The 27,156-nt window shown below is 40.8% G+C and overlaps 1 protein-coding gene and 1 long non-coding RNA gene across 4 annotated transcripts in view; one reads left to right on the top strand and one right to left on the bottom strand.

Annotated features, from left to right (window-relative positions):
• Nucleotides 1–26,896, top strand: part of LOC141567573 (uncharacterized) — a 59,623-nt gene extending 32,727 nt beyond the window's left edge. For 2 of the 3 annotated variants that reach the window (XR_016021906.1, XR_016021907.1), the window contains exons 4-6: nucleotides 13,093–13,168; nucleotides 22,383–22,443; nucleotides 25,413–26,896. This is a non-coding gene — a long non-coding RNA (uncharacterized LOC141567573). Of the gene's footprint in view, nucleotides 1–10,523; nucleotides 10,569–13,092; nucleotides 13,169–22,382; nucleotides 22,444–25,412 lie in introns of those variants that run through there. The other variant, XR_016021908.1, reaches the window with a different exon arrangement.
• On the bottom strand, nucleotides 2,793–10,447 carry MRPS33 (mitochondrial ribosomal protein S33). The gene is made up of 3 exons (XM_019749871.3): nucleotides 10,311–10,447; nucleotides 6,060–6,301; nucleotides 2,793–3,146 (listed from the first exon to the last, which is right to left on the bottom strand). The coding sequence occupies exons 2-3, from the start codon at nucleotides 6,272–6,274 to the stop codon at nucleotides 3,041–3,043; spliced, it is 321 nt and encodes a 106-aa protein (XP_019605430.1). The 5' UTR covers nucleotides 6,275–6,301; nucleotides 10,311–10,447; the 3' UTR covers nucleotides 2,793–3,040.
• Nucleotides 26,897–27,156: the final 260 nt, after the last annotated feature.

The raw sequence follows: 27,156 nt of genomic DNA, 5'->3' as shown, positions 1-27,156 counted from the left end.
CCCTGCTTTCCCCTCTTTCCTGTGCATACAAAACATCTGGGGATCTTGTTAACGTGCAGATCTGGGGTGGTCCTGCAATTCTGTATTTCTAACAAGCTCCCGGGGGGTCCATGCGCCATGCTTTGAGTAAAAGGCTCTAACACTGTAAATTATTGCCTACTTAAGCTGGGCTGGTTGGTTGGTGCAACTTAGGAGCAAGATGGAGAACAGATTTGTCTTATGCCAGGAGCAAGTTAATAAAAAGTATTACAAGCCTCTCCTTTGGAGACTGTCTTTCAGAAAGGTTCTGCATTGTATCTGACCAAGCCTCGATCAGGGGTGACTCATCCAGGTCACCTGTTCAGGTGACATGGGAGCTAGCACAGCAGGAAAGATTAAGGAAAAGGTTCAGGCAGGCCCGGTCAGTTCTGGTGGATGAAGGCAGCAGGACAGCAGTGAGCTCCTTAGTCTGAGGGTCTGTGAGGGGAGGTAGAAAGGAAAGCAGGGAACACAGAACTCGCAGAAATTTAAAATTGGGCTTCCTGCAGAATAATAACAATTAGAAAAACATAACCCAAATTACCATTTTGAGTTACTCTGATGCTTTCTCAGGTGTTTAATTTTTAGTGAGAAATAGCTGTATCAGTTGAGATACTCTGTTTTGAATTCATGACAATGTTCTTGATAAAAAATAATCTTTTTTATCATAGAAGTTGTTCTTGCAGAACATTGGAATCATGTTTTTGGGCAGTCATAGTTGGGTAGATGATCTAGACTGATTTTTATTCCTATTTTCCACACATCACCCAGTTGCCCTGCCCTCTTTGGGGAGCTGGCACTGGTGAGTGGTTTGGCCATGTGGCAAAAAGAATCCTGGAGGGACCCACCTGTTGTGCGAAAGACATACCGTCTTTAAATGAGATCACTGAGCTTGTTTTCACTTTCATCTTCCCTGCTATTAATGCTGGTTGTGAAATGCAGTGGGGAGACTTCATAAGACTAATGAAGGAGGAGGAAAGATCAAGTGATTATTTTTCACCTTAATAATTCTAGTCATGCCTTCGTTTCTGTGATGCCTTCAAACCAACCCGCACAGATGGTTTGGAGCAGACCACGTGGCTGGAATTGAGCACCCAGGGAATGGGGTATCCTTACCACCTCTGTGAACATCCCCCCCCCGAGACCACTGCAGAGACAAGATCTTATGAGGTCGTACTAGCAATTATTAACGCCAAAGACTCAGAATAAAATGAGATGTGTGAGCTTATTGGCGAGGATTATAAAATCAGAAGCTGAAACTTAGTGATGAGGACGTCACAATTTACAATTGATTCAAAACATCTTTGATACATTCCCAGGCACAAGGTTGTTTCGATGCTTGCATTTGGTGGCTCGCTAAGTATCTTGGAACCAGGGTTTCTCTCTTTCAATTTTGGTTCCATGAGAATTCCTAAGACAGTGACTCTCTTGCGTAGGAGGGCCCATCAATCATCTGGGAGCGCTTGTTGGAAATGCTGATGCCCGGGCCGCATCCCAGCCTGATGTGGGGGGCTGAGCACTTCGTCCGAGTGGTAGAGCCCTAATGGAGTCACATTGGTTGACATGTGTAAGTCTTGTGCCACTGGGAAAGAAATTCATGTTTTTACTCCCACTGGTCTCCCACCAAGAGCTAACGGAGACTAAAGGAAGGGAAGAGGGCCAAAGAAAAAAGAGAATTGAGTTACCCCAAGTTTTACATAATAAATGTATTTCTAAAAGATTGTATATAAATCAAATTTGTGTGAGTTAATCTTTTCTTTTCCTTTACTTAAACCCCAACGTGTTATATCCGCTTGTGATTTTCACATGCCTAGTGACTTTGCCACCTTAAAAATGATTATGATAAATTATGTTTTTTACCACAATAAAAAGTCCTTAAAAATTTTATTAGATAGTGTTAGAGATCGTCAGAGCAACTCTTGCAAAAAAAAAAAAAAAAAAAATTAGACAAGCCCTCATTTTCCCGGAAGCTCACTGAGAGAATACAATAAAATGAGCAGCTAGCTACTCAAATGTATCTAACAGTCCTCTCTCATAGAAATAACATTTTACACACTGTGATTTCTGGTTCAGTTGGTTAAGTCCAAGTTTTTCACAGAATTTCCAAAGCCCTTCATGGTGTGGCCTGTTTCCTTGGGACCAGCCAGTACTAGTTAGTGGTCTTTTTTCAATTCCTTGAACAGGACAGCTTTCTCTTACTTTAGGTGTTCTCTGTGCCTCAAACACCTTCCCCATCATTTTGTTCTGCCTCAGTGTTATTCATCCTTTAGAGCCAGCTTACATATCACCTCTCTAGGGAGGCCTTCTTTAAACTCCCTACTGAGGTTTAAGACTCTTGCTACCTTTCTGGATCAATCCATCAATCCATGCACCTCTCTAGAAGTCTGGCTCTTTCCTCTGTAGCATTTAAAACAATTGTATTTATGTAATTACATGAGTCTCTCCCACGGGACTGAAAGTTGTACCAGGTAGAGACTATTTCTCTTACTCATCACAGTATCACTAGGGCTCACTACCTTTTATGCAGCAGAGTCTTAATACTTTCTCACCAGGTACAGCCTTTTATTCCACAAACCTAGCTTACTGGCTGTCCTCAGAGGAGCAAGTGGAGAGGCACATCAAGTTTGTGAGCCTGGTGGTGGAGACGGCGGCTGAACAGCCAGAGAGATGAAAGACGTAGGGCTGGTTACATGGGGACGCAAGAGCGAGCAGTGAGGGGGCTGCAGGGTTTTCCCCTTCACTTCCCCAACAGCCCACTCACCCCAAACAAGCCATTCAACAATAATTTATGTATTCATTTCTTTAGAGAATGAGGTAAACCAAGGCCAAAACAATTGCGCAGAATTAGAATGTGTTTAAAACACCAGTCACAACTAAACTGGATCAGACTTCACCCCCGAGATGAGTGTTCCAGCAGAAACTCTTCCGCTTAGGAAGCGTCCGCCCCTCATACAGAAAAGGCATAAATACATCTTCTGCTCTCTGTCGCTGAGGAGGAAGGTTTCTCTCCCGATGGCCAACACTACTTCTTTTTCGTTGCTCTTTTCCCTTCTCCTTTCCTTGGTTTGCCCTTCCCACGAAGCTTCTTTAGACGCATCTGCTCATCCTTGAAGTCCTGATGCTCGTCTCTGGATGGAGAGAGAAAGACAGCCAGTATTTTACCAGCCTGGAAAGGTACGCCCACCTGGCACTGTCCCCTCAGGTGGCTCTGCTCATCAGTCCTTGCCATCTACAGGGCACGTGCCCGGCTTGGTGAACAGAAAGGACAGGGAGTCCCCAACAGACGGATGCGCCGTGTTCCAAAAGTTCACGTTGAAGTCACAGTTTCCCCTCACAGAAACAGTGTCACCAATAGCGGTTCCAAGGCCAGCCATGTAAACCTATCTATGATACAACACTAATAATTACCCCGAATTTCCCTATAACACAAAACACTGAGAGGAGCAGAATGTGGGTATAAGCTTCAATAGCTGCACTGAGACCCCAAAAGCCCCAAGAACTAGCACCTACTACAAGGGGGAGAGGTGTGGAGGAAGCTGCCTTAATGGCAGTGGAGGATGGACACAAAAAGGCTGCAGGGGAATGGCTCAGGCAGATGGAAGCCAAATCCAGACAGACGCTCTAGGGGTCAAGGCAGCCAGGAGTATACGTACGTGTGGATGGGTTACAAGGTGCAGGCAGCCTACAGTATGTAAAAATGTCTGCATTCTAGGATGAGATACCTAAAGAGCAGTATGGTGTTTACACATGTAAGCTCTGGAACCCATCGGAACCTGGGTTCAAATCACAGCTCCACCGTTTAGTAGCTGTGTGACCTTCCCTTTCTGCATCTTAGTCTCCTCATCTGTAAAGTGTGGACAACAATGGTATATGAATTCAGTGTAAGAGAGGGGTTTGCTGGGCCCAATTTTTTTAACTCCCTTGGCTGTTTTAAAATAGATTGGTTTGATGGAGTATGCTGCTTTAGTCCATGAACAGGACGGATACAAAAGACCTGTTTGGGATTAGTTATGATCGCCCCAAATAATCTATTCTCAACTGAGCAACCAGAGTAATTCTTCTAAAATATAAGTCACATCTTGTTACTCCTCTGTTCACGACCCTGCGAATGGCTCCCCATTTCACCCAGAGCAAAGCCAGTCATTACCACAGCCCGTGGGCCTTTCATGAGCTGCCTGCATTCCTACAGCTCAGCCCTTGGCCCAGAAGCTCCTGAACACACCAGGCGCTCGCTGGCCTCAGGGCCTTTGCTCTGCTCTTGTCTCTGCCTTGAAAGCTCTTCTGCTGGGCTCACTCAGCACCTTTAAGTCTCAGTTTAACCCTCATCTTCCCCATCAGGCTGACCCTGATTGTCCTGTTTAATACTGGGACCTGTCCTCTCCCCGCCCACCGAGCGCCATCAGCATCCCTTGATCCTGCTCAGCCGGCTCTACTATTTTTCTTCCCATAGCACGTTCAACTTGGTAACATACCACATACTTTACCTGTTGACTATGTTTTTCCCCCTCCTCTACCCGCCCTCCTCCATTCCTGTCCACCAGCCAGAAGGAAAGCTCCAAAGGCTGGGGTCTTTGTCTCTGATGCGAAACAGCCCAAGCACCTGCTAGACCGAACGAGAACTTGTGCTTTCCCCGCCTTTGCAGGTCTCTGAGTAATGTTTTCTTTATTAAAGATTGTCTAGTTTCATCCTGCCTGATCCCACAGGAGGCCTTGCGTTCGAGGCACCATTTACTATGAAAATAACTGGGTTTTTCCACAGATAACTAAATGCTAAGTATTCTTTCCTGTCTCCAAAGATAGTCAAGGCTTTATTTTTCAAACAAATGGAGAGTGGCAGCAAACAGGTACATTAAAATAGCTGAATGTGACTTTGTTATGGGTTATAATTTTCTACTCAGGAGATCTGCCTCTCAGTGGAATTTTATTTTGTGTCATAATAAAAATTAATTTTTATTTTCTTAGCCTGGACTAGTGGCAAGGGAAATTGCCCCAAAAGCATTTCCAGAAATTCAAAATGTGTCATGGATTATAACCTCTAATAATATACTAAGAAAATCTATTTTGTTCACTGCTACTCCCTGCTTGTGCCCATCTTAAGTGCCGACACACAGAAGGTACTTGAAAAAATACCTGTTGTGTAAATAAATGTACAATCTTTAGCTATCTGGAAAGAAGTATTAATTTTACTATTTTGGAGTGAACAGTCCCAAATTAATTTTTGTATTAATGCTCTAAGACAAGTCCAATTAAAACATGTTAAATTAAAAAAAAGACATTTTAACTTTATACAATTAGGCACTACATTTGAATTCTTTTATAATGAGCATGTATTATTTGGTAATTAAGTCTTTTTTTTTTTTTTTTTTAAGAAAATGATCACTTAGGTACTTGACTTATTTTCTTTCTAGAGCAGTATACAGCCCTAGGCTCCACTTCCTATACATACACAAACACACAAATGCGCGCTGGAAACAGCCCACTACTCTTACTATGACATGTTATTATTTTATTCTGTTCGCTTTACATGTTACTCTTAAACGTGAACTAGTATCTATTTGGACCAAATTAGTGCATCAAAAATGCCAGGAGAGGGTGGAAGGAAATAAGAACTACAACAAAACTGCCACCAGAAAAGAAAGGAGGCTCCCCCACACCAGCCCTGGGGCAGGACTCTTATCTGACCAACACCAACCTGCTCCGGTTTCTACCAGTTTTCCTCTGCGTCCTTAGAATTCTTAGATGAATGGCTACTTAAGCAGCTCTCTCTAGCTTAGTATCTAGTCAGTGTTAAGTCACGATTCAGACATAATTAAATTTTGTCTTCCAACAAATGCATGTTTCCTTTTATTTTTGGTAGCTCATTATGGATGTTTTGAAAGCCTGCCTCTCCACCCCCCAAATTGTACCTTTTGAACTAGCTGGGCACTATTATGAGAGCTACAAACCCATAAAGATAGAAAGGCTAATTTTTTTCCTTTTCTTATCTACTAACTGAAAAAAAAAAAATCTCTTACAGGTTACTTTTTTTTTTTGGTTATTACCTGTAGAGGCCAAGAAAACGCAGTGTCCCCATGAGGGCAAAGTAAGTGTTGTGATTTGGATACCAGTCATAAGTCTCCTTCCGCTTGGCCAAAGGCTGCTCACTAAACAGTTTCACCACTTTCATGGATTTGGAATCAGTAGGCCTGGCAACCTCACCAAACAGCCGGGCACTCAGACGAGTCATGCGCAAGGCATATTCTGAAAGTGAGGACATTTCTGCGGCAGCAAGGGGCAAGAGGCCCTACAGAAAATGAGAAGAAAATCAACAGATTAGTGTAAGAAATTCCTGGATTATCTAATGAACACTTTGGAAGATGGAAACACCTGTCACACCTGTCGCATGTTGTGGGCAGGACATGCCTTGGAACTGAGAAATACCCACAGTCCAAGGGGCTAGTTCCTTCTGCAGACTATTACCCCCTCGCTGTCTTGCCCTTTTCACAATGAACTGTTTTGTGATTCACTAGGTTATTTACTGATAGTCAGCTTACCTGTTTGTGGGCTAGAGGGGGACCGAGAAACACGTTTTCCTACCACTGCATTGTTATTACACCAACAGAAAACACCCACCTAAGCAACCTGCAGAATAAACATGCTGACTGCTTGCCATCTAAAGGTTTAATCATGGCAGAGAAATAATTTTGCTGTTGTCTTTATTATCAGCTCTTTGAATACTGTTCTCCTCAAGGGCTCCAGATGGCTGAGAACTACTAATGAGTTATGAGGTCATTTAGCCTCTAGGTTGCTGGATTAAATTCTGCCTAGAGACTGAGAGCCATTTGGGAAAAACAAACAGAGATAGTAGTCGTATAGAAATAAGCGCAACAGCTCAAAAGATTAATTTGATTCCTGAATAGAAGGCACTTAGCAATTGTGATGTTACTTGTCTTATCTTCCATGTTATATGTTGTGCTTTAATGCAAACTGGTTAAGTTCCTATGAGCTGAAAACAGTAACTTTTTTCTTCAAAGGCATAGAATGTTGAAATTGGTATAAGAATGATATCTGTAATATGCAAAAATTACAGCTAATATATATCAAAAATTATATAGGTGATACATAAAAGTCAAGAATGTTGCTGGTGGAATAACACTACCTCATACCACTCCAGTTCAGATGTAGGGGTACCTGTTGGCAGACTCTGATCATTTATGTGAAATTTTTGTAGTGAGATGATAATCTTTGCTGACTAAAAGACCATCCTGGGGGATAGTTCAGCTGGGATGAAAAGTTGATTTCCAAACAGAAAAAAGGTATAAACCTATTTTTACAAAACAATGGAAGAAATATACAAAAGACCAGTGGTGCCGAGTAAATTTCAAAATAGTTCTTGCAAGAGAAAAAAAACCAAACCAAACCAGTGTTTAAATTAAGGAATGTTTCTCATCCACTTCAAGACCCATTGAAAAGCAGAGGCTAATTTCAAACCATTTACCATTCTGAAACCAAGCAATCTTGGGCCAATAGTGCCACCTGAAGGCCAGCAATGGGAGAACTGTCAGATCCCAGGTCTCTTGGTCCCCCCTTTCCCCACCCCACCTGGGATCTGTGCAAGCCTTGCTCTTTTCCTTTTCCTTTTAGGGTGCTCAGTTCCTAGATTCACGTCCCTCCGAATTCTTGCTCCATTATGTGGATGGGGGTGGGCTGGGGTTATATTTGCATCAGTGAGAAAAAAACTCAACCACAGTTTAATGTATAATAGAAAATAGTAACAAATCAGTGCTTTAAGGGCCTTGCAAATGTCAGAAGCTACAAAATGTTTCTCTGCATGCTTTATCTTTTCTCTGCCTCCCTTTAAAGTTATGTTTTCCAAACATCAGATAAAACAACAACAACAAAATTGTTTCTTAATCAGCTTTAGTTTGTTTTGCTTAATTGCTATTAGGGCATCAGAACAGATTTCTGTTGAAATTGCATAGTATTTTCACAATCAGTTATTTGTAAGGTGGCCTAGGAACTATTATCTGGGTTATTCTGGGCCTGTTGTCTCCAAATCTGAGTTTCCTGTTAGGAAACCAACCTTGCAGGACTATTGTGAGAAATAAGTAAGACAGTGGCACTCAGTAAATGACACCTAAAAAAAACCCCAAAACCCTAAATCTGTTTGTAATAGCAGAGGGGACCAGCAGCTTGGTAATTGACAGGTAGCAAGGAAGAAGTGCCTCATTGGGACAGTGGTCACTGAAGCCATCACAGGATGCTAAGTTACCTCCATGCCCACCTGGGAATGTACCAAGTTACTGGGACATGTAGCTCATAAATCATAAGGTCTCATTAGAATCTACTGGTTATATCACAAAATCCAAGTCCTATATTTTATGTTGGAGAAAGGGAAAAAGCCTCTTCAAACCTGGATCCCTTACTAGAAACAAAGAACCATTTGCTAAATAGAAGGAAACTGAAAATGGTTATAATTACCAATTACTGCTTTGTAGTCTCCTTCCAAAGAGCAACATATACATATGTTCTAATAAAGATTGATATAGGAGCTTGGTATACTTTTCTTTTCTTTTTTTGTTTTTACCATAGGCTAATGCAGCTAAAAAGTTCTGACCATAAATATTGGTCCTACAACTGGCAAATTGCCAGTTTTTACTAGCTTTAAATTTTTGAAAAATTCGAAAGATTTATTTAGGACTTTTCAGGACCCTGGTATGCCTTTTTACAGATTCTTTCAATTTTATCTTTAAAAAAAAATATGGACCCTGTTAAAGGCACTCAAGTCAAAGGTAAATAATTTACATGTCAATTAGATTTTTATTCACATGAAACCATTCTAAGGGGTACAATTATATCACTTTTCTTTTTTATTAGTTTCAGGTGTAAAAACCAATGTAATAGACATTTATATCCCTCACAAAGTGATAACCCCCCCTCCCCCAATCTACTATCGCTCTGAGTCGTATATGGCTGTTACAGTTCCACTGACTCTATTCCTTATGCTGTCCTCCACGTCCTGTGACTATATATATAAAATTATAGTTGACATTGTTATTCAGCTTCAGCTTCAGGTATATACTGCAGTGCTCAGCCACCTACACCGTCCATGACTATATCACTTTTCTTTAGATGTGAACTAAAGAAAACTGTATCATGAAGAAAAAGTAACAGGAGTTGAAAATGCCACGCAAAAACAAACTACTCAAATGTGTTGAAACACAACATGTTAAGCCTGCATAAGAAAATTCCCATACTTTTACTTTGGCATCAAAGGGCAAGTTTCTTTGATTTTCTAATAGGTCTGATGCATTAAAGGGGTCAGATTTATTTCAAGATTGGCTTTGGATTAGGTTTGCCTTTTTTCTTTGAAAAGTGCAGATGACATGCAGGAGTTCTTAGCCTGGATATCTGTCACTGTGGTGAATCCAATGGAACTTTTAAGTGTATACTGAAATGTGTGTGTGTGTGTGTGTGTAAATCCCGCCGGGGAGAGAGCGATCTCTATTTTCTCAAAAACCACTGGTTAGTGGAGAATGCCAGCTTTGGAAGAGAAAGTCGGCTGGAATGTTGCCTCTGCGCTTCAACGGCTGCAAGGTGTTTGTAGCTGTAGGGATTTCTTGCCTCCATTTTGTCATCTACTACATGAGGACAGTTATACCTCCTGCCTTGTGAGGCTGACGTGCAAACCTCCAGGCACAGTGCCTGCCCTAAATAACCAGGCCTCAAGGAACTCACACACTACACACACGTGTTTCACAGAAAGACGATCTTTAAAAAAACACCAGGCTTTACTATGTTTAAAGGCCGGCACTGATTATTTTACTGGTTCGTAGAGGCATGAACGGCTCCGACTATGTATCAGCTTTATTCAGTGCAACAAGAACATGCCCACATCCTTCCAACCGACTGTGATGAAGCACTAGTGTCAAGTCGTTTGAATCGGCGGGGTATTTCGCGAATATTTTTCTTAAATATCACTGACATTGGTAACAACGTTAACCCGCATGGCCCACACGCAGCTAAGCTGCAGAAGGCCGTCTGACGAGCAGAGAAACGGGGCCTTGAAATCTAGCTAAGCGGGAAGAGAGGAAACTACGCTAGAATCCTTCATTTGCTTCATCCCCCCATTTACGCAGCAAGAGGCCGAGAGGTTTGCATGATGCCTGCGAAACCTCCGAGCTGGCGGGTTAATATTTACATGGACTCGTTCTGTTCTTGGCGACTCTGCAAGGTTGCAGCCCTCCGCAGGACCTCTACAGCCATCGCCCACATCTCGCTACAGACCCCCCAAAAGTCACGGGCATCCTTACCTCGTCGTGACCTTCCTCTCTCGCGTGCCCTCTTGGCCGGAAGGCCCGCCCCCACGCCGGCTCCAAGTCTTGCCAGTAACTGCGGCGGAGAGCAGTAGAGAAACGACAGCATGGCGGCTAGAGGGGAACCCTAGTGGAAGACCGGAACTACTAGCGCCAGATCTGGCGCCGGCGCAGTAAGGCTGGCGCCTGCGCAGTAAGGCTAGCGTCTCCGTGTGTGCCAGGGACTCAGGGGCTGGTGGTTCCGGTGACGGAAAGGTCTGGCTTTCCTGGAGGGTGCTGCGCGGTTCGCTAACTGTATTTTGTTAGAAATGGCTACACAGCTGCCCCAAACGTTTCTGAAGCCCCGGGCAATTGTGTGCCACGTGATGGAGGATGAAATGCACTTTCTTTTTTCGTTTTCCTCTTCACACTTTCTGGGAGTTTTCGTTGTTTTTGCGTCTAGCTTAGACCTTGACATGTTCAAGGGACTTGCTTGACTGTCGAGGCTGAAGAGGCTTCTGACCCACCTGGGGTGCCACACTCCTTTCCTTCTGCGTCTGTACTCATCCCCCGATAGTATCACCTCCACATCCCATCGGCATTGTATGAAATAATCTAAAATGCACCCTAGAGATAAGCAAATCAGCCCGAACCATATACCCAGAAGGTATTCTATTGACACCCTCTTTGCTCCTGCAGAATTTCATTATGTTTTGATACGTGATCAATCTATGCTATAGAATTTGCTTTTATCAACTTAAGTTTTGATGTTATCAATCTATTATATAGTAAGTAGCCATGTAAACTTGGGCTGGGGTAAGAGGTTCACTACACTTAAATTTACACATGGCGTAGTGAGTATCCCTCACCTTTTTTGCAGAGCTCAGTCCAAAAAACAAATTGCACCTTGTTTTTTGTGTTTCAGGGGTGTTGGCTTGTTTTTATGTAATGGCCGCTGAATCATGTAAACCAGGAGGCTTCCTTTTCATGCTGGCTGTTAGAAAGTCTAGAGCCAAATTTGCAGTGGACTCATGGCTAGAACTGTTACATGTATATTTGCGTAAACGTTGGCTCTATTTTGTATATCTGTTGTTGGTTTTTCCTTTTTCTCCTAGTTATTATTTGTGTTACCAGTGTGTTTTGTGACTCTCTGTACTACCATAACTCTTTCTTGAAACATAGCAAGGAATAAAGAATTACAGGTGGCTACGTACTCTGGGCCGTTTGTACTGTGAACCTCAGTAAGTCAAGTTCATGGGGTTTATATTAGTTCCCTGAGCCTGCTGTGACAGAAATACCACAAACTTGGTGGTTACAAATATAAGAACTTTATTCTCTCACAGTTCTGGAGGCCAGGAGTCCACAATCAGCATCACTGGGCCAAAATGAAGGTGTTGACAGGGTCATGCTCCCTGCAGAGGCTCTAGGGTAAAATCAGTCCTTTGACGCTTCCAGCTTCTGGTTGTTGCCAGCATTCATTGACTTGTGGCCACATCACTCCAATCTTCAAGGCTAGTGTTTTCCAATTTCTCTGCTTCCTCTTCACATCACCTTCTCCTCGTATCTCCTAATGCCTCCCTCTTACAGAGACAGATAGACAGATAGATAGATAGATATAGTAATCCATGATAATCTTCCCATCTCAAGATCCTTAATTTATTCATATATTTAAAGGCCCATTTCTATATATAGTAGCACTTACAAATTTCAGGGATTAGGACTTGATATCTTTGGAGGACATTTTTCAATCTGCCAAAGTGTTGGAAACAGCAAGCCTATGATATTGGCCCATAGAATATTTGGGAAAATATTTGAATATTAGGGTAGGCAAACCAACATAACAGAATAAAGTTTAACCTCCTATGGACATTGATTTGTAGATCTCGGCTTACCTGTTTGTACCTCCAAGCCAAGGCTTCTTTAAGGACACTTTTTATGTCAGAGATTGCCTTACATATTTCTATTTTTTATAGCTCAGAGCTTTAAAATCATGGGCCATGAATCATTAGTTAGTCATGAAATCAATTTAGTAGGTTGAGAGCAGCATTGAAAGACATTAGAATAGGGAGTATCAGAATGCATCGCATGTAGTGAGGGTAATTACTGTTTCATGAAACAGTATGTGTGTATTGGATCGTAATGTAAAATACACTTCGTACTCTAGGTGTGGCAAAAGAGAAAGCCTCTGCAGTGAGCAATTTCATTATTCATCATACTCTATGGCAAATATTCCTTGCCATTAGACAGAGCAGGAATTAAAGCTCACATCAACTTCAAGTTCTTATTATGTGGCATAGTCCAAGGGGCAGGTGGGTACTTAGTCCTTTAAGTAGATTAATTTATAGGTCCCCAATAAATACTTTTTCCTGGCATCATGTAGGTTTTCTGTACATCTGAATTTACAGTAGTTCTTTTCTCACTTTACAAAAGAAAGGTATATCCCTCACCCAGGGTATAAAACTCTCTAGGATGACAAACAAAGGGGCAATTCAACATATTTTTGGGGAAGCTTCCTTTAATGACCAATCAATCCACTATAAACCCTTCTTAGGATTCCTGTCTTTTCCCCTCTTACACATATTCCAGGTAAGGTGACGTATGACTATAAGACATATGGTAATTGGATACTGGGATTTTTTTGAAATCAGATGTGTGAGTGTGAATGTGGGAGTAATAGTAGATTTCCTTTAATCCTCATGTCCCTTTCATGCTCTGTGAACAAAGCAAAGCCAGCATTGAAGAAAATATTGAGCCCTTAATTTTTTCCCACATTTTTAAACATAAGCATTTTTTTTTTCAGCTATTCTCAATACTTATCCATAAGATGTATCGTTATCTGGAAAAGAAAGCATCTTTGAAGAGCCGAAGCAGCAGAGGTTAGTGACACTGATTATTTTAAATGTAAAATGAATTATTTAAGAGACTGTCATATTTTTCACGTTACACTAATCTACAAAAAATTTATATAGACTTTTATTTCAGATTTGGTATGTGTTATTCAATAGAGGATAAAACACATTGTGAAAAATCACGGGTACAACTCACCAAGTATTTCCCATTCCCCCCTTTCCATGCATAAGGTTGGATTGGATAACCTCTATAATCTATTTTCAATCTAATCTTCAATTCCACCAGCTCCATTCTGCTATCAAGCCATCCAGTGACCTTTTAATTTCAGATATTATGTTTTTCAGTTTTAAAGTTGCCATTTGAGTCTTTGCCGTGATTTCTATTATTTTGTGAGAACTTACGTATTTCTATTCACTTCCCGGCTGTTTACCTTCATGAAACTTGGGTATAATGGCTACTTTAAAGTCTTTGGTATTTCCAACATCTAGGTCATCTTGGGCTTGGCATCTCTTGATATTCTTTTCCCTTGAGTATTGGTCGCAGTTTCCCGGTTCTTTTTATGTTAAATAAGGTTGGTTGGTGTCCTGGACATTTTGCATATTATATTGTGAGTCTCTCAGTCCTGTTCAAGTTCTCTGAGAATGTTGATTTTTGTTAGTTGTTTCTTTTAGTGGGAAGTCAACTGGGCTATATTCAGACTGCAAGTTCTGTGTTGCCGGCTACGTCACTTCAGTTTGCAAAGCCTTGGCAATGCTGCACTGGGGCAGTTCCAAGCATGTGCAGATCAGGGGGTGAGCCCAGGAATGGGTCAGTTCATACAGACAATTAGGGATCCCTTTGTCTGTCTTTCTGCTCTCTAGGATTTCCCTCACACTCTCTGGTACCCCCAGGCCTCCTTTCCTGGTCCTCTGGCTCTAAAGACAGGTTTCTCTGGGAATTTTAGCCACTTGTACTGCCATACAGTTCTGCATGACTGGGGCCACCCATGGGACCAAGCAATGAGGAAAAAGAGAGAGAAAAAAATGAAGGGGGTTCCCCTGCAGTCCATAGGTGACAAGACCTCTTTCCCCAATTCCTCTGTTTAGAATGATAGGTTATCTTGTGAGGTTTCTGATGCCTGTTCCATCACCACCACTGTGGTGCAGCACCATGACTGCGGCTAACCTTGGGACAAGGTTGGAAAAGAAAACAGGAAGAAAAAAAGATTTCCCCCACACTTTCTGGGCATCTCAGATGCCCCTTTTCCTGACAGTGTTTCTCTTGGAATTTTTTGCCGCCTGTGCCTCACTTGGGCCACCCTGGGTGGAAGGTGGGAAGAAAAGAGGAAAAACAAAAGGAAACTCATCACCTCTCCCCCAGAGATGATTTGTTTACAGTGCAGAGTAAAATCCTCTCTCATTCGCTGGAGAAGAGAATGGGCAGATTGTCCTCAGTCCCTTTATAAATTCTGAGTCTCCCAATTTGGGGGGTCCTCACTGTGGTTTTAACCCTGTTGCAACTGCAGGGCAGCCTCGGACCCTCATTGTGTTGCCCTGTGGGGAGCTGGGCGTGAGCACTGGTAACAAGATGCTCTCTGAGAAACAAAAGGTCTGTTTTCTAATCCAGAGACCCTGTGTTTCCTTATACAAAAACCAACTCAAAAGGTATCATAGCTCTCAATGTAAGAGCCCAAACTATATAACTTCTTTAAGAAAGCATATAAGAACATCACTGTGACATTGGCTTAGACAAAAATCTTATTGGCTACAACACGAGAAACACACACCATAGAAGAAAAAGTTGATAACTTTTACTTCATCAAAATTTAAAAACTTCTACACTGTTAAGAAAGTGAACAGGCAAGCCGTAAGTGGGAGAAAAGTTCTGCAAAATGTAATGGGCTGTGCTCGGAATATATATCAGTTTTATTACCTGGAAAATGGCAGTATGAATAGTACTCACCTTACAAAAAAAGCACATGAGAATTGAATAAGTAATATACATAATATGCTTAGAATAGTGCCTCTCACAGAGCAAGCCCTCAATGAAAGCTAGCTGTATAAGAAATAGCATTCTTCCTATTACAGCTATTTGTTTACTTGTTTGTGTTCTGCACTTAAGTTCCTGTAGGGTAGAGATCGAGTGCCTTGTTTGTCATTGTGTCTTTGAGGTTAGGATAGAGCCTGATCCATAGTAAAATTCAGTAAGAATTTACAGCTTGATTGAAGGAATGCGTGAAACAATGAAGAAGGTATTCTTGAAGCCAATCTGATTGAAAAGGTGTACTTCTCTAGCTAGTTCCATTTTATCAAGCCAAGTGCTCTTGTTTCTGGATCCGTGGCCAGTTTCTCTTAATCAAGCCCCACGTGATCAGCACTGTCATAGCTTCTGCCCGGTATTTGCTTGCTCAGGACTTTTCAAGCCCCTGTGTCTTTTTCTGACAACTTTACTAATGAGGTAATTACCTCCGCGCTTCGCACTGAGCACAGTGAATCCTGTCTTCTGTCTGCTCACAGGAATTCAGGAAGCCCCTCGTCGTCGTCGTCATCATCACCCTTAGTCTATTTTTGCAATCCCACTCACTGCCCATCTGTAACAGGGCGGATGGCACATAGCTTAGCTGTAGCAGACCTATTTTACTGTCCCCAAATAATCTCATTCCCGAGCTTGCACCTTTTCTTATGTTACAGTATTTCTCATGGTGTGAGGTAGGATAGCAGAGTAGTCAAGAGCGTAGACTTTGAAGCTCGATTCCTTGGATTTAAATTTTGCCTCTGCCATTTACTAGCTGTGTGACCTTAGGCAAGTTACTTAACCTCTCTGTGCCTAAATCTTGGGAAAGTTATTTAACCTCTCTGTGCCTTCTTTTCCTCATCTGTCAAATGGGACTGATGCTAGAAGCCGTCTCATAGGTTTGTTCTGAAGATTAGATGTAGTATTACATGTGAAACACTTAGAACAGTGCCTAACACAGAATTAGCATTTAGTAAATGCTGATTATTATTGTCAGTTTGTTGTTGTTCCCCTTTCCTGGAATGTCCTGTCCTGTCCCTTCTATTTCACCGAACCATCTATCTCGAAGGCTGGTATAGAATTGAATTTGACAATAGAACCTTTTCCTAGTAATCCTTCTAAACTCAATAATTTTGATAATTGATTTATAGATTCTTTTGGATTTTTTTTATGTGTAATTACATATTTAGAAATCATTTTGAACTCACATATCTTTAGTTCCTTTTTTTAAATCCTTAGATTATTATTATTTTTTCTTGCCTTACTTCACTAAGAACTCTAGTAAAATGTTGAATGCATGGGGTAGTAATGGGAATCCTGTTTTGTACCTGAGCTCAAAAAGGAAGTTTCTGTTTTTACATTAGGTATAATGCTTGCTGAGGTTTACTATAGACATCATTTATAAGACTAAATATTTTTTTTGGTTTTTATTTCTACTTTGTTCAGAGTTAAAAAAAATCTTTAATCTGTGTTAAAATCTAGCAGATGACTTTATTCTTCTATTGACCATATTATTTTTTTCGATCCTTTTTTTCTGTCTATGTGGTAAATTACAGTAATTGATTTACTTTTCCTTTGTGGAATAAACCCAACTTGGTTGTGATTTACTGTTCTTTTTATATATTTCTGTATTCCGTTTACAAATATTTTGTTTAGGAATTTTGCATTTATATGATGAATATGATTAGTCTATAATTTTACTTTCTTAATGTGTTTATCAGGTTTTGGTATCAATGTTATGCTAGCTCATAAAACAATGCAGGGTATGTTTCCTCTTTTTCTATGCCCTAGAAGAGTTTTGAGGTTGACATTATTTTTTTCCACAGATGTTTGGTAGAATTTGCTGGTGAAGTAATCTAGGCCTTGGGCTCACTTTGTGGAAAAGTTTTAAATTATAATTTTTTTCTTATTATCATTATCTTAAATTATTTTTTGAAATTCCATCCCCCTTGCCCATATGAGACAAGACTGTGGATCATTCTTTATTCTTGTATCAATTTTGGTAAGTTGTATATTTTCTAGAACGTCGTCTATATAACCTAAATTTTAATGGTTATTGTCACAGAGGGCCATGGTTTATCAATTCAAAGCACCAAGTTTTGACTTAGATAATCTTCTCTAATGTATGTTTATTTTCTACTTTATTGTTTTCATCTCTTTATTATCATCTTTCTATTCTATGTGGGTTGAATTTGCTGGGATTTCATTTCTAACTTATTAATGTGGATGCTTAGCATACTCATTTCAATCTTTCTTCTTTTCTAATATGTGCGCTAAAGAAATGACGACTTTTGAAGAGGGTGAGAACCCTATAGGCTAGAGTAGTTAGAGGAAAAAATCAGAGAAAATGGGAGTTGAGTTTTTAGAAAGAGGAAAGGAAGTGCACAGCAGACTGACAGAACATGATAAAGAAAAACAAAGTGTCAAGAATGCATTTAAAATGTTTTTATTACAGGAAATTTCAAACTTACACACAAGTAGAAAGAGTGGTACAGTGAACCCCAAGAACGCATCACCCAGTTCCAACTAATATCAACTCATGGCCCATCTTCCCCTCCTCCAGTATTATTTTGAAGCAAATCGTGGGCATCGTATGATTTCATCTGCAACTATTTCAGCATACGTGTGTAAAAGATTACAACTCTTTTGTCAGTTCAGAATAAAAGCAGCCTGGTGGAGCCTTGTAATGAGGTGCTTTGGCCTGAGGGCCTGTGGCCTGAGGACCCATGAAAATCCAAAGATGGGCAACGTGATCTTCTTCCTCCCAGACCCACATGCAAATCTTGGAACTTACAGCTCCGAGAGAACAAAATGTCACACTATCCATACCAGAGAAAAAAGACCCAAAGATGTGGGTGTCATAGAGGTCATTGGAAAGCGTGCTCCCATCCATGTCCAGGAATTTTATCACTTAGATCGCTTGGATAGGAGGCAGTACTCCAGAAATCAACACGGCCTGGCATAGCCAACGGGCCATTTAGAAGGGCCCTTGTGTAAGGGGCATGGCGCCTTGTATAAATTACAGGCACGCACTCCTGTGTTAGCTTGGCCAGGGTCCTGTGCGCTGACTGTGTGCATCCTTCTCTCCCTCTGGCATGTGGTCCTTCACCTATGGATCCCACAATTCGGGTGCATTTTGTGATTCTGGGAGAGGCCTGCTCTTTTTCTGCCCAACGGGTACGGCGTGGTTTAAAAAAATGGTATTTGGAATCACAGATAACTAGGTATGATTTCTGTCTCCTACCGAAGAGACTCAGATACTCCTTTAGCCTCTCTCCTCATTGGTAAAACAGACTGGTAATGGCTACTTAGCAAGGCAGTTGTGAGAATTAATATGCCATGTGAACGACGTGGTATTTGCTATCAGCCATTCCTTTCAGTTTTAGGTTGAACCTGTCTGCCTAGGAGTTACCTGCATGTTAACAATCTCTGGACTTGGTCAATGGAAATTCTAGAAATTAAACTGTTTGGGCATTGATTACGATTAGATCAGACTCCTTGAGTTGTCTGCTCTTAAAATGTTTTCCACGTTTCCTAATTTCTGAATCTGCAAGTTCTCTCTGTTTCATCACTGTGCTGCCCTGGGTGTCAGGAGCTTTTGTCCTCGGCTATAGCTCAGAATGTCAGAAATTCGTATTTAACTGAAATGTGCTGCCTTTGAACTGTCTACCGCCAGCGCTAGCATTCTCAGAACTCCACATTCATATTTCATCATATACTCTCTAACCCATTTTGAGTTCTTAATTGAACCATAATAATTTGGAGATAGTATATTATTTTCTAATAGCACCAGAGGGAATCAGCTGAGAAAACAGAGTTTGGAAACTCCGAAGGAAACACTCCTTTGCTCCACAAATCAGCCTGCAGTTCGCTTTCCCAGTGACTGGAAAGAGGCTTCATTGGGGCAGCCTCGTGTCTGCTGAGTCTCTGTGGCTTTGTTTTCCCATCTGCAAAGTAGTAGATAATAGTGTCGGTGGTCAGTAGCCTCTGAATGGATTCTGAATAAATATTCATGGGATTTATTAATAATAATAGCATCCTAATACCTACCTCACAGCATTAGGGAGATGGGAGAATACCATCATTCAACACAAGGTTTTATAGAGCCAGGCAGCCTGGGTTTGAAGCCCAGCTTCACAACTTACTACCCACGTGACTTTGGGCAAGTTACTTAACCTCCGAAAGCTTTGCTTTCTTCATTTGTACTTTACAGGGCTGTCAGTGGATTAAATAAAATAATTTTTATGGTATTTAAGTGCTCTATAAAAGTCTTTATTATTGTTGTTAAAAGTACTAATGGTGGGTGGCCGGTTAGCTCAGATGGTTAGAGCATGGTGGTGATAACACCACGGTTACTGGTTGGGTCCCTGCATGGGCCACTGTGAGCTGTGCCCTCCTTAAAAAAAAAAAAAAAAAAAAGACTGCTGGTGAATAAAGTATTAAAATAAGTAGGTGAGAAAGTCTGAGCACAGTACACGCTTAATAAATGTGAGAAGTTGGTAATTATTTTTCTCTCTTTCAGTGTGTCCCTCTCTATCAACGGAACAGCAAAGGTGAAAAGCAAATGGCAAAGTGGTTCAGGGCCCGTACTCTGGAATCAAACTCTTAGGGTTCAAATCCTAAATCTAATGTTTACCCAAGTGACTTAATTTCTCTGTGCCTCAGTTTCTTCATCAATAAAATTCGGATAATAATGGAGACGATCTCAGAATTACTATAAGGATGAAATGGATTGATATTAGCAAAGTATTTAATAACAACTTCAACACGTAGGGCTATATACATGTGATTAAATAAAAGATATTTTGTTAATCTCAAATTCCAGGTGCATAAATCCTCCTTATGTAAATATATGGGGTGGGTGATTGACATATTGAGGCTGGATGAATTGTAGATTAGTTATATTGTAACAAATAGAGTTTGAAAACTCAGGGAAGACAAACAGGAAAACCAAGTTATATAGTTCTAATAAGTTTCCAACACTTAATAAACATGTTACTTATTTAAGTACTTGACATGAATTATCTTGTGTAATTCGTACCACAGTCCTTTGAGGTAGGAGCTATTTTATCCCATGTCACAGAGGAGAGAGATGAGGCCCAGAGAAACCGTGTCACTTGCCTAGGGTCACAGAATAGAGCCAGCTCACCTCCAAGTCTGTCTCCATAGCCCTTGCACGTCACTGTCAGGTCCCTTGGGTGCTCTGTGGGTCCTGGGCTCGGGCCCGTGGTTCTTCACACTGAGTCATTGACCCCTTTGAGATACAAGTGGACTCTCAGAAAAAATTCCCGGCCCCGGGTTAAGGTTTCCTGGGGGAGGCAGGAAGGTTTCACGTATAGTGTCGGGTCTGCTACATAGTCTAATGCTAGTTCAAAAGATCAAATAACATAAAATAAGTTCTGTCCCCTAAAATTTATCTGACTGTTTATTCTAAGATGTGTTTAGAAAGCTCAGAACATGTAATAAACATGTAATACATGTAGACACTCCTGGGTCTTGCTGGTCATAAAAAAATAAACACATTAATGAACAGATTTGGAAGTACTACGGGCTGGCTCAGTGAAACGTGGTCTTCATTCAGACACAGAATGCAGGGCTGACAATTACATTAATAGTTGAAATGTCTGAACAGAGAGTGGCAACGGGTCCTGAAGGAGTGTTAGTTTGTTTTTCTTGGGGAAACCATGGAGCAGCCCCACTTTGCCGCGGTTCCTGGAACACTCACCCTGGCCAGAGCCCTAGGAGCCCTTTCAAAACAGGGAGAGTTTGATACTGAAACTGCAGTTGAGGATCGAAACTCTCTCTCATACACGGCAGCCACAGGTTACTTCAGTTGTATCTTAAACGTCCGTGGGCAGCGTTTACTGTTCTGGTCGACCACCCATCATGCATTTGCTCTGCCTTGGGGTCAGAGCACCCTGGATTTCCTTTGGTGAACCGTTTCTCCAGGACTCAGTCTACTGGGACTGCGGCTTGGGTAGGCACCTTTCTTTCTTCAGAGGGGGACCACGTGATATAGGCCTGCCTCATCAGGAGAGGGCAGTGACCCAGACCGACTGCCTGCATCCAGGGACTCATACAGGAGGTATTAGAAGAGGTGCTCTCGCCTCTGCAGAATGCAGCCCGGAGGATGAAAGCCTAGAGAGCTGTCGAATGGAGAATGAGAACAAAGCCAACGCAGAGCCGAGAGAAGGAAAGAAACTGCATCCTGATGACGTCATTCGGGCTCCTGGAGCAAGTCATACCTGAACACCATCCTGAGACTTTTCAACAACACACCACAACCCTTTCCTGATGCCAGTTTGAGCTGAGTTTCTGTCACTTGCCCTGGGAAGAGTCTTACCTGACATTGCCTCTAACAGACTATGGAGTTTTGTGTTATCCGTGGTAGCTTGTGCCACTGGTTTTAAAATTTTATTTATCTTTTAAAAAAATACTTCCTTTTTTATTGTTATAAATATAGTAAACCTTTATGATGTTTGAGACCTTCTAGAGAGCTTCGCGAATTCCTAATTACCATTGTAGCATACAGTTCTGCAATGCAGCCTAGTATGTAAACGAGAGTGCACACGTCTGTAGCAACCGGCCAAGGACGGAAGAAGTTGCCATGAATTTGGATGCTGGGATCATGCACCAGCCGCTTGGGGCCTAGGATTCTGAAAATTAATGTTTTAGCAAAATTATCTATGACTACATGATGTGTACTTTAGGGTTATTAAGGAGGAAACGAAGCCTTGAATGCTAAATCCCCAAAGCCAGAGATTAACTGCATTGCCTTACTGTGTTAATTGGTCCAGCTGCAATTTATTTCCTTTCCCTTCCATTTCATCAAGTCAGATGTTCCCTTCAAAAGCCTTCATATCTAGTATCTGTGTTCCTGAGTGAATTGTGGGTCCAAATAAATATATTTGGTAGTCTCTGAAACAAGATGAGAATATTGGAAATGTTTCAACTCCTTGTTTATTTTAAAGCAAACATTTAATCTTCCCTTAAAGTCCGCTGTTTATTGACCTTTACATTTTAGATTTTCTGTACTTACTGATATAGGAAAAGAAGCGACATTTAAATGAGTTTCACTTTAAGAGACTCTGGTATTTGAGAAGCAAGATTTAAGGAATGACTATTTGAGGGAGTGATTATTTGTATTTAAAAACGTTTTTTCACTTTAAACAAAGCTTCCTCTATGTTTCCTATTAATATTCACTCTAGCAAGTAAGCTATTTGACTAATACGTAAAATTTTCCTTAGAATTTCAGCGCAGGAAGACTGCTTGAAGATAATTTCACATTTGAAGAAGCGAAGGAAAGAGGTAAGTTAAATAATTTTCTCAGTCGATGGTTGGTTGGTTGGTTAGTGGTAGTTGGGAATTTGTTGCCAGTAGACCCGCCTTCTTAAAAGAAGTTCTTCAGAACCACCCTCCAAGAAAAGTTCTCTGGAGAAAATGAAAGTTGTATGGATCAGAAACTCAGTTCTACGTCAAGAAAGGCAGAGCACTGGAGGAAGATTAGGTAAAGGTAATCTTTTATTTTTCTTATTCTTTATCCAGTAGATAATAGTTTGCTTAAAATAATAATACAAACAATATATTTGGTGATTATAGTTCATGGATAAGTGAAATGAATGACCATAATATTGCAAGGAATGGGAGGGAGGGGTTGGGAATAGGTACTTCCATTACCCATGCAGTGGTATGGTGTCATTTGAAAGTGAACTTGGATTAGTTTTAAATGTGTACGGTAAACTGTAGGGTAACCACTAAAAAAGTCTATAAAAGGGTAACCACTGAAAAAGTTTAAAAAATTGATACACTAAGAGGATGGAGAAAATAGGATCATATAAAACGCTCAATTAAAACCACAAAAGGCAGAAAAAGAGTGGAAGACAAAAAAAGGAAATAAAACAATGGCGATAAGTAGAAAACAGTAACAAATGTGGTAAATATTAATCTGATTATCTCAATAGTCACTGTAAACATCAGTGGTCTAACTGCACCAGTTAACAACAGATTGTATATAAAAAGACAAGACCCAACTACATGTTGTCCACAAGAAACCCACTTTAAGTATAAAGTGGCCGGATGAAAAGCAGAGGGATGGAGAAAGGTATATCAGACTAACACCAGTCAAAAGAAGGCTGGAATCGTAACCTTAATTTCAGACAAGGCAGACTTCAGAGCAAGGAAAGTTAGTAGGGATAAGGAGAGGCATTGCGTACTGACAAAAGAGTCAGTTCTCTCAGAAGACATAATTTTTAGTGAGTATGCATCAAAATATGTGAGGCAAAAATCGATAGAGTTGCAAAGAGAAACAGATGAATCCACTATTATCATTGGAGGCTTCGACACCTCTCTATTAGTAATTGGCAGAAAATCAGCTGATTCTCAACAGGTCCATCAATAAAGTGGGTATCATTGACATTTCCAGGATACTTCACTTAACCATAGCAGATTACACTTCTTTTTCTCAAGCTCACAGGTCATTCACTAAGAGAACACATTCTGTGCCCCAAAACACAAGTTTAAAAGAATAGACATTATATAATGTCTGCTCTCAGTCCACAGTGGAGTTAACTAGAAATCAGTAACAGAGAGATAGCTGGAAAAATCCTGAAATGCTCAGAGATTACACACCACACTTCTCAATAGCACATCGGTCAAAGAAGAAGTCTTACATTAAAACATAAACTAAACAAAATTGAAAATACAACTTTTCAAAATTTGTGGTATGCAGTGGAAGCAGTGCTTAGAGGGATATTTACAGCATTGAATGCACTTATTATAAAATAAAAATAATCTAAAATCAATAATCCAAACTTCCATTTTAGGGAACATGAAAAAGAACAAATTAAATCTAAAGTAACGGAAGAAAACAAATAATAAAAATTAGAGTAGAAATCGATGAAATTGAAAACAGGAAATTAATAAAATCAAAAGATGGTTCTTTGAAATGAGAAGACAGAAATAAAGAGGGGCCATCACTATTGATCCTATATCTAATTAAAAGGAGAATAAAGGAATACCATGAACACTTGTGTGTCCATAAACTTGATAATCTAGATGCAATGGACCAATTCCTTGAAAGATGCAATCTACCAAAACTCGCACTAGGAGAGAGAATCTGATTTTGCTTACATCTATTAAAAAAGTTGAATCAACAATTAATAACCTGCCCAAACAGAAAGCACCAAATGTGTTCAGTGGGGAATTCTATGAAACATTTAAGGAAGAAATTGCACCAATTCTCTACAACCTCTTTCAGAAGATAGAGGCAGAGGGAACACTTCCTAACTCATTCTATAAGGCCAGGATCACCCTAATAATGAGACCAAAGACTTAATAAGAAAGGAAAACTACAGGCCAGTATTTCTCATGAACGTTGATGCAAAAACCCTCAACAACATATTAACAAATCGAATTCTGACAATGTGTAAAATGCGTTAAACACCATGATCAAAGGGGATTTATTCCAGGTATGCATGACTGGTTCAATATTCTAAAAATCCATTAATGAAATCCTTCACAGTAACAGGCTAAAGAAGAAAAATCACATGATCTTATCAGTAGATGCAGAGAAAGCATTTGACAAAACAGCACGTTGAGAATGATTTTTGTGTATATCTAGTTGTATCTGTTTTTGTAAATCTATCCCCTTTCTCTCTCCCTCCCTTCCTCTCTTTCCTCCCTTGACAAAGTCTGTGCAGCAAATGCTGACAGATAAGTTTTATTTTCTCCTTACTGCTTCTCTGAATTTTCTAAGTTTTCTGTAAAATTTTCTAGAAAAAAAGCACTAACCATGATTTAAAAAAAACACAAAAAACTTTTATTGGTTTGGCAAGGATCTACTAACAGAAACACTTGTTAAAACATCACAGCTAAAGGGAATAAGGCAACAAATCTTCTAGTGCCTTGTGGATGGGAATGGAATTGCAAACTGGAAAGAGCCTTTCCTTGCAATGTTCAGGTGGCCTGGCTTGGTATTTCCATGTTGACTCATCTGTGTGCAGACAAAATACACACGACAGAGCAACACAGAGTCCTGTCCCCACGTCCTCATAGTCTCACTTTGGATAAAACCCTATGATTGCTGTCGTCGATGGAGAGAGAGCCGTTTCTCTTTTGAGATCGATCTTTACCATCAGCGTAAGCAAGTGAATTCATACAGGTCAGTTACACACACAAACACACACAATCACACACACACACACTTCATGCTGAAGGGTCAGCGTATAGGTGTCCATAAAATTGACTCCGATCAACCTAGTTTTTTGTTTTTTTTTCAGATTTATAAACAGCGCTACATGGTTTTGTTGCGGCCTAAATCAGCTTCATTGTCCTTGAACTGTCAGCTCCGTGTCTGGTCTGGAACGAGTATTTTCCAAGTTGTGTTCTCAATTGATGACTTGGCTTCCGATAGCCTCGTCGTCGTCATGTTCTATACACAGTCACTGCACGTCACCTCAGGTTTTTCCTCTTGAGGTAGATTGATGACCATTGTAGCCACGCTTCCCACGTGTCTCCACCTCCCTTTTACTCTCTCCTCGTCTTATGCTCTGTAACAGATTTGCAGTTCAGAGAGAGGCATTTGGCGTCAGCTATGACTAGATTTAAACCCCTGCCCCACTAGCTACCAGCTGGATGAGTTTGGGCAAGTCACCGAGTGGCTCCCCTCACCTGGTAAATGTGGATAATACCGGTTTGTAGAATTGTGACAGTTGGGAACATTTGAAATTTTACTTCCTGGCATCTAACCAGTTTGGCTCAAATAAACTCTTATAAAAATCCTCTACGAAGAAAAAAGAATTGTGACAATTAAATGAAAAGTCGTCTGCACAATGCTGACACAAAGTAGGCCCCCAGCAGATGGGGGCGGGGCGTCCATAGCTGCTCTTCTGACCTGCCTTCCCTTCCCCTTATCTGAGTTCATCGGGTTGTCCTTTCAGGGCTGTCCTTGTGCTGGTCCAGACTCTTGTGATCAGTCCGCAGCTTTCGCTTCCTTTCTGGCTCTGCGCTCTCCCTGAATCTGGATGTTTTGGGGCCCATTACCAAGCTCCTGGATTCCGTTCCGGTGACTGGTTCTGGGTGGCAGGCTCTCGCGCCTGTGCAGGGTCCTGTGCCAGCCCCCCCAGACCCCCCAAGCGCCAGCCTGTAACCTTAAAATCACTTGCAGTCATGTAGCATACTGAGAGAGGAGATGAATTTTGTCTCACAAACGTCACAAAAGGATGGAAATTTGTAAGCCACGAGCAGAGAATCCTGGAGAAACCATGGCTTATTTTTTTTCTCCTGAAAAGAATCTTCATGGTAAAAAAGAGTGAGGCAAAAATATACATTCCGGAGCACTTGGAAGCAGAATTATCTCCAAGTAGAATACTTTTAATTTTGAATGTCAGGGACTCTTACAGATTTTGTGTATTTGGATGAATTTGTTCATTTGGAACCCAGGGAAGCCTGGCTACATGGGGAGTTGATTAGATGTATAACAGTTTGAATGTGTCTTTATTATGTTAATATGATTATTGTTTTTAGTCAATTAAGTAATACATGCTCACTATATAAAATCTAGAAAACACAAAAACCTTTGAAGAGAAAATATTCCAGAAATAAGCCTAACATTTTGGTGTATCTCCTTGTCATTTATTTTCTTTGTAAATTTGGATCATATTTCATCCCCAGTTTTACGTCTTACTTATTACATTTACCAGTGTCTCTTGAGTGTTTTTCTACCTTCTTAAATACTCCTCCAAAACATTGTTTTTTAACTGATCACCCATGGATGGAATGACTGTCTTATGATTTATTTATCTAACTCTTGTTGTTGCACATTTGTGAATCGTATTACAAATAATACTTCAATGTAAGTATTCAAATCATCCTTTTTGAGTCCTTACCCAGCAGGGTCCTTACAAATAGATTCATTTTGGCACTTTACCTTTCCAAGGTCCCCTGGCTGCTGTCCATGGTGCGCCCCTGGGGCCAGCTGCAGTGGAGCCAAATAACCAAAGATGCTTTGGGAGGAGGTGTCTC

This window comes from Rhinolophus sinicus, chromosome 8, assembly GCF_057876585.1.
Source record: "Rhinolophus sinicus isolate RSI-liver-muscle chromosome 8, RSI-T2T, whole genome shotgun sequence".
Taxonomy (NCBI): Eukaryota; Metazoa; Chordata; class Mammalia; order Chiroptera; family Rhinolophidae; genus Rhinolophus; species Rhinolophus sinicus.
This window is presented reverse-complemented; position numbering and strand designations above follow the sequence as displayed.

What these genes read in the sequence shown, in the direction of transcription:
- MRPS33 (XM_019749871.3), bottom strand. Translation starts at nt 6,274, where the DNA reads ATGTCCTCACTTTCAGAATATGCCTTGCGCATGACTCGTCTGAGTGCC. An exon ending in CGTTTTCTTGGCCTCTACAG is followed by an intron (nt 3,147 to 6,059) that starts GTAATAACCAAA and finishes CTCTCCATCCAG; the next exon opens with AGACGAGCATCAGGACTTCA.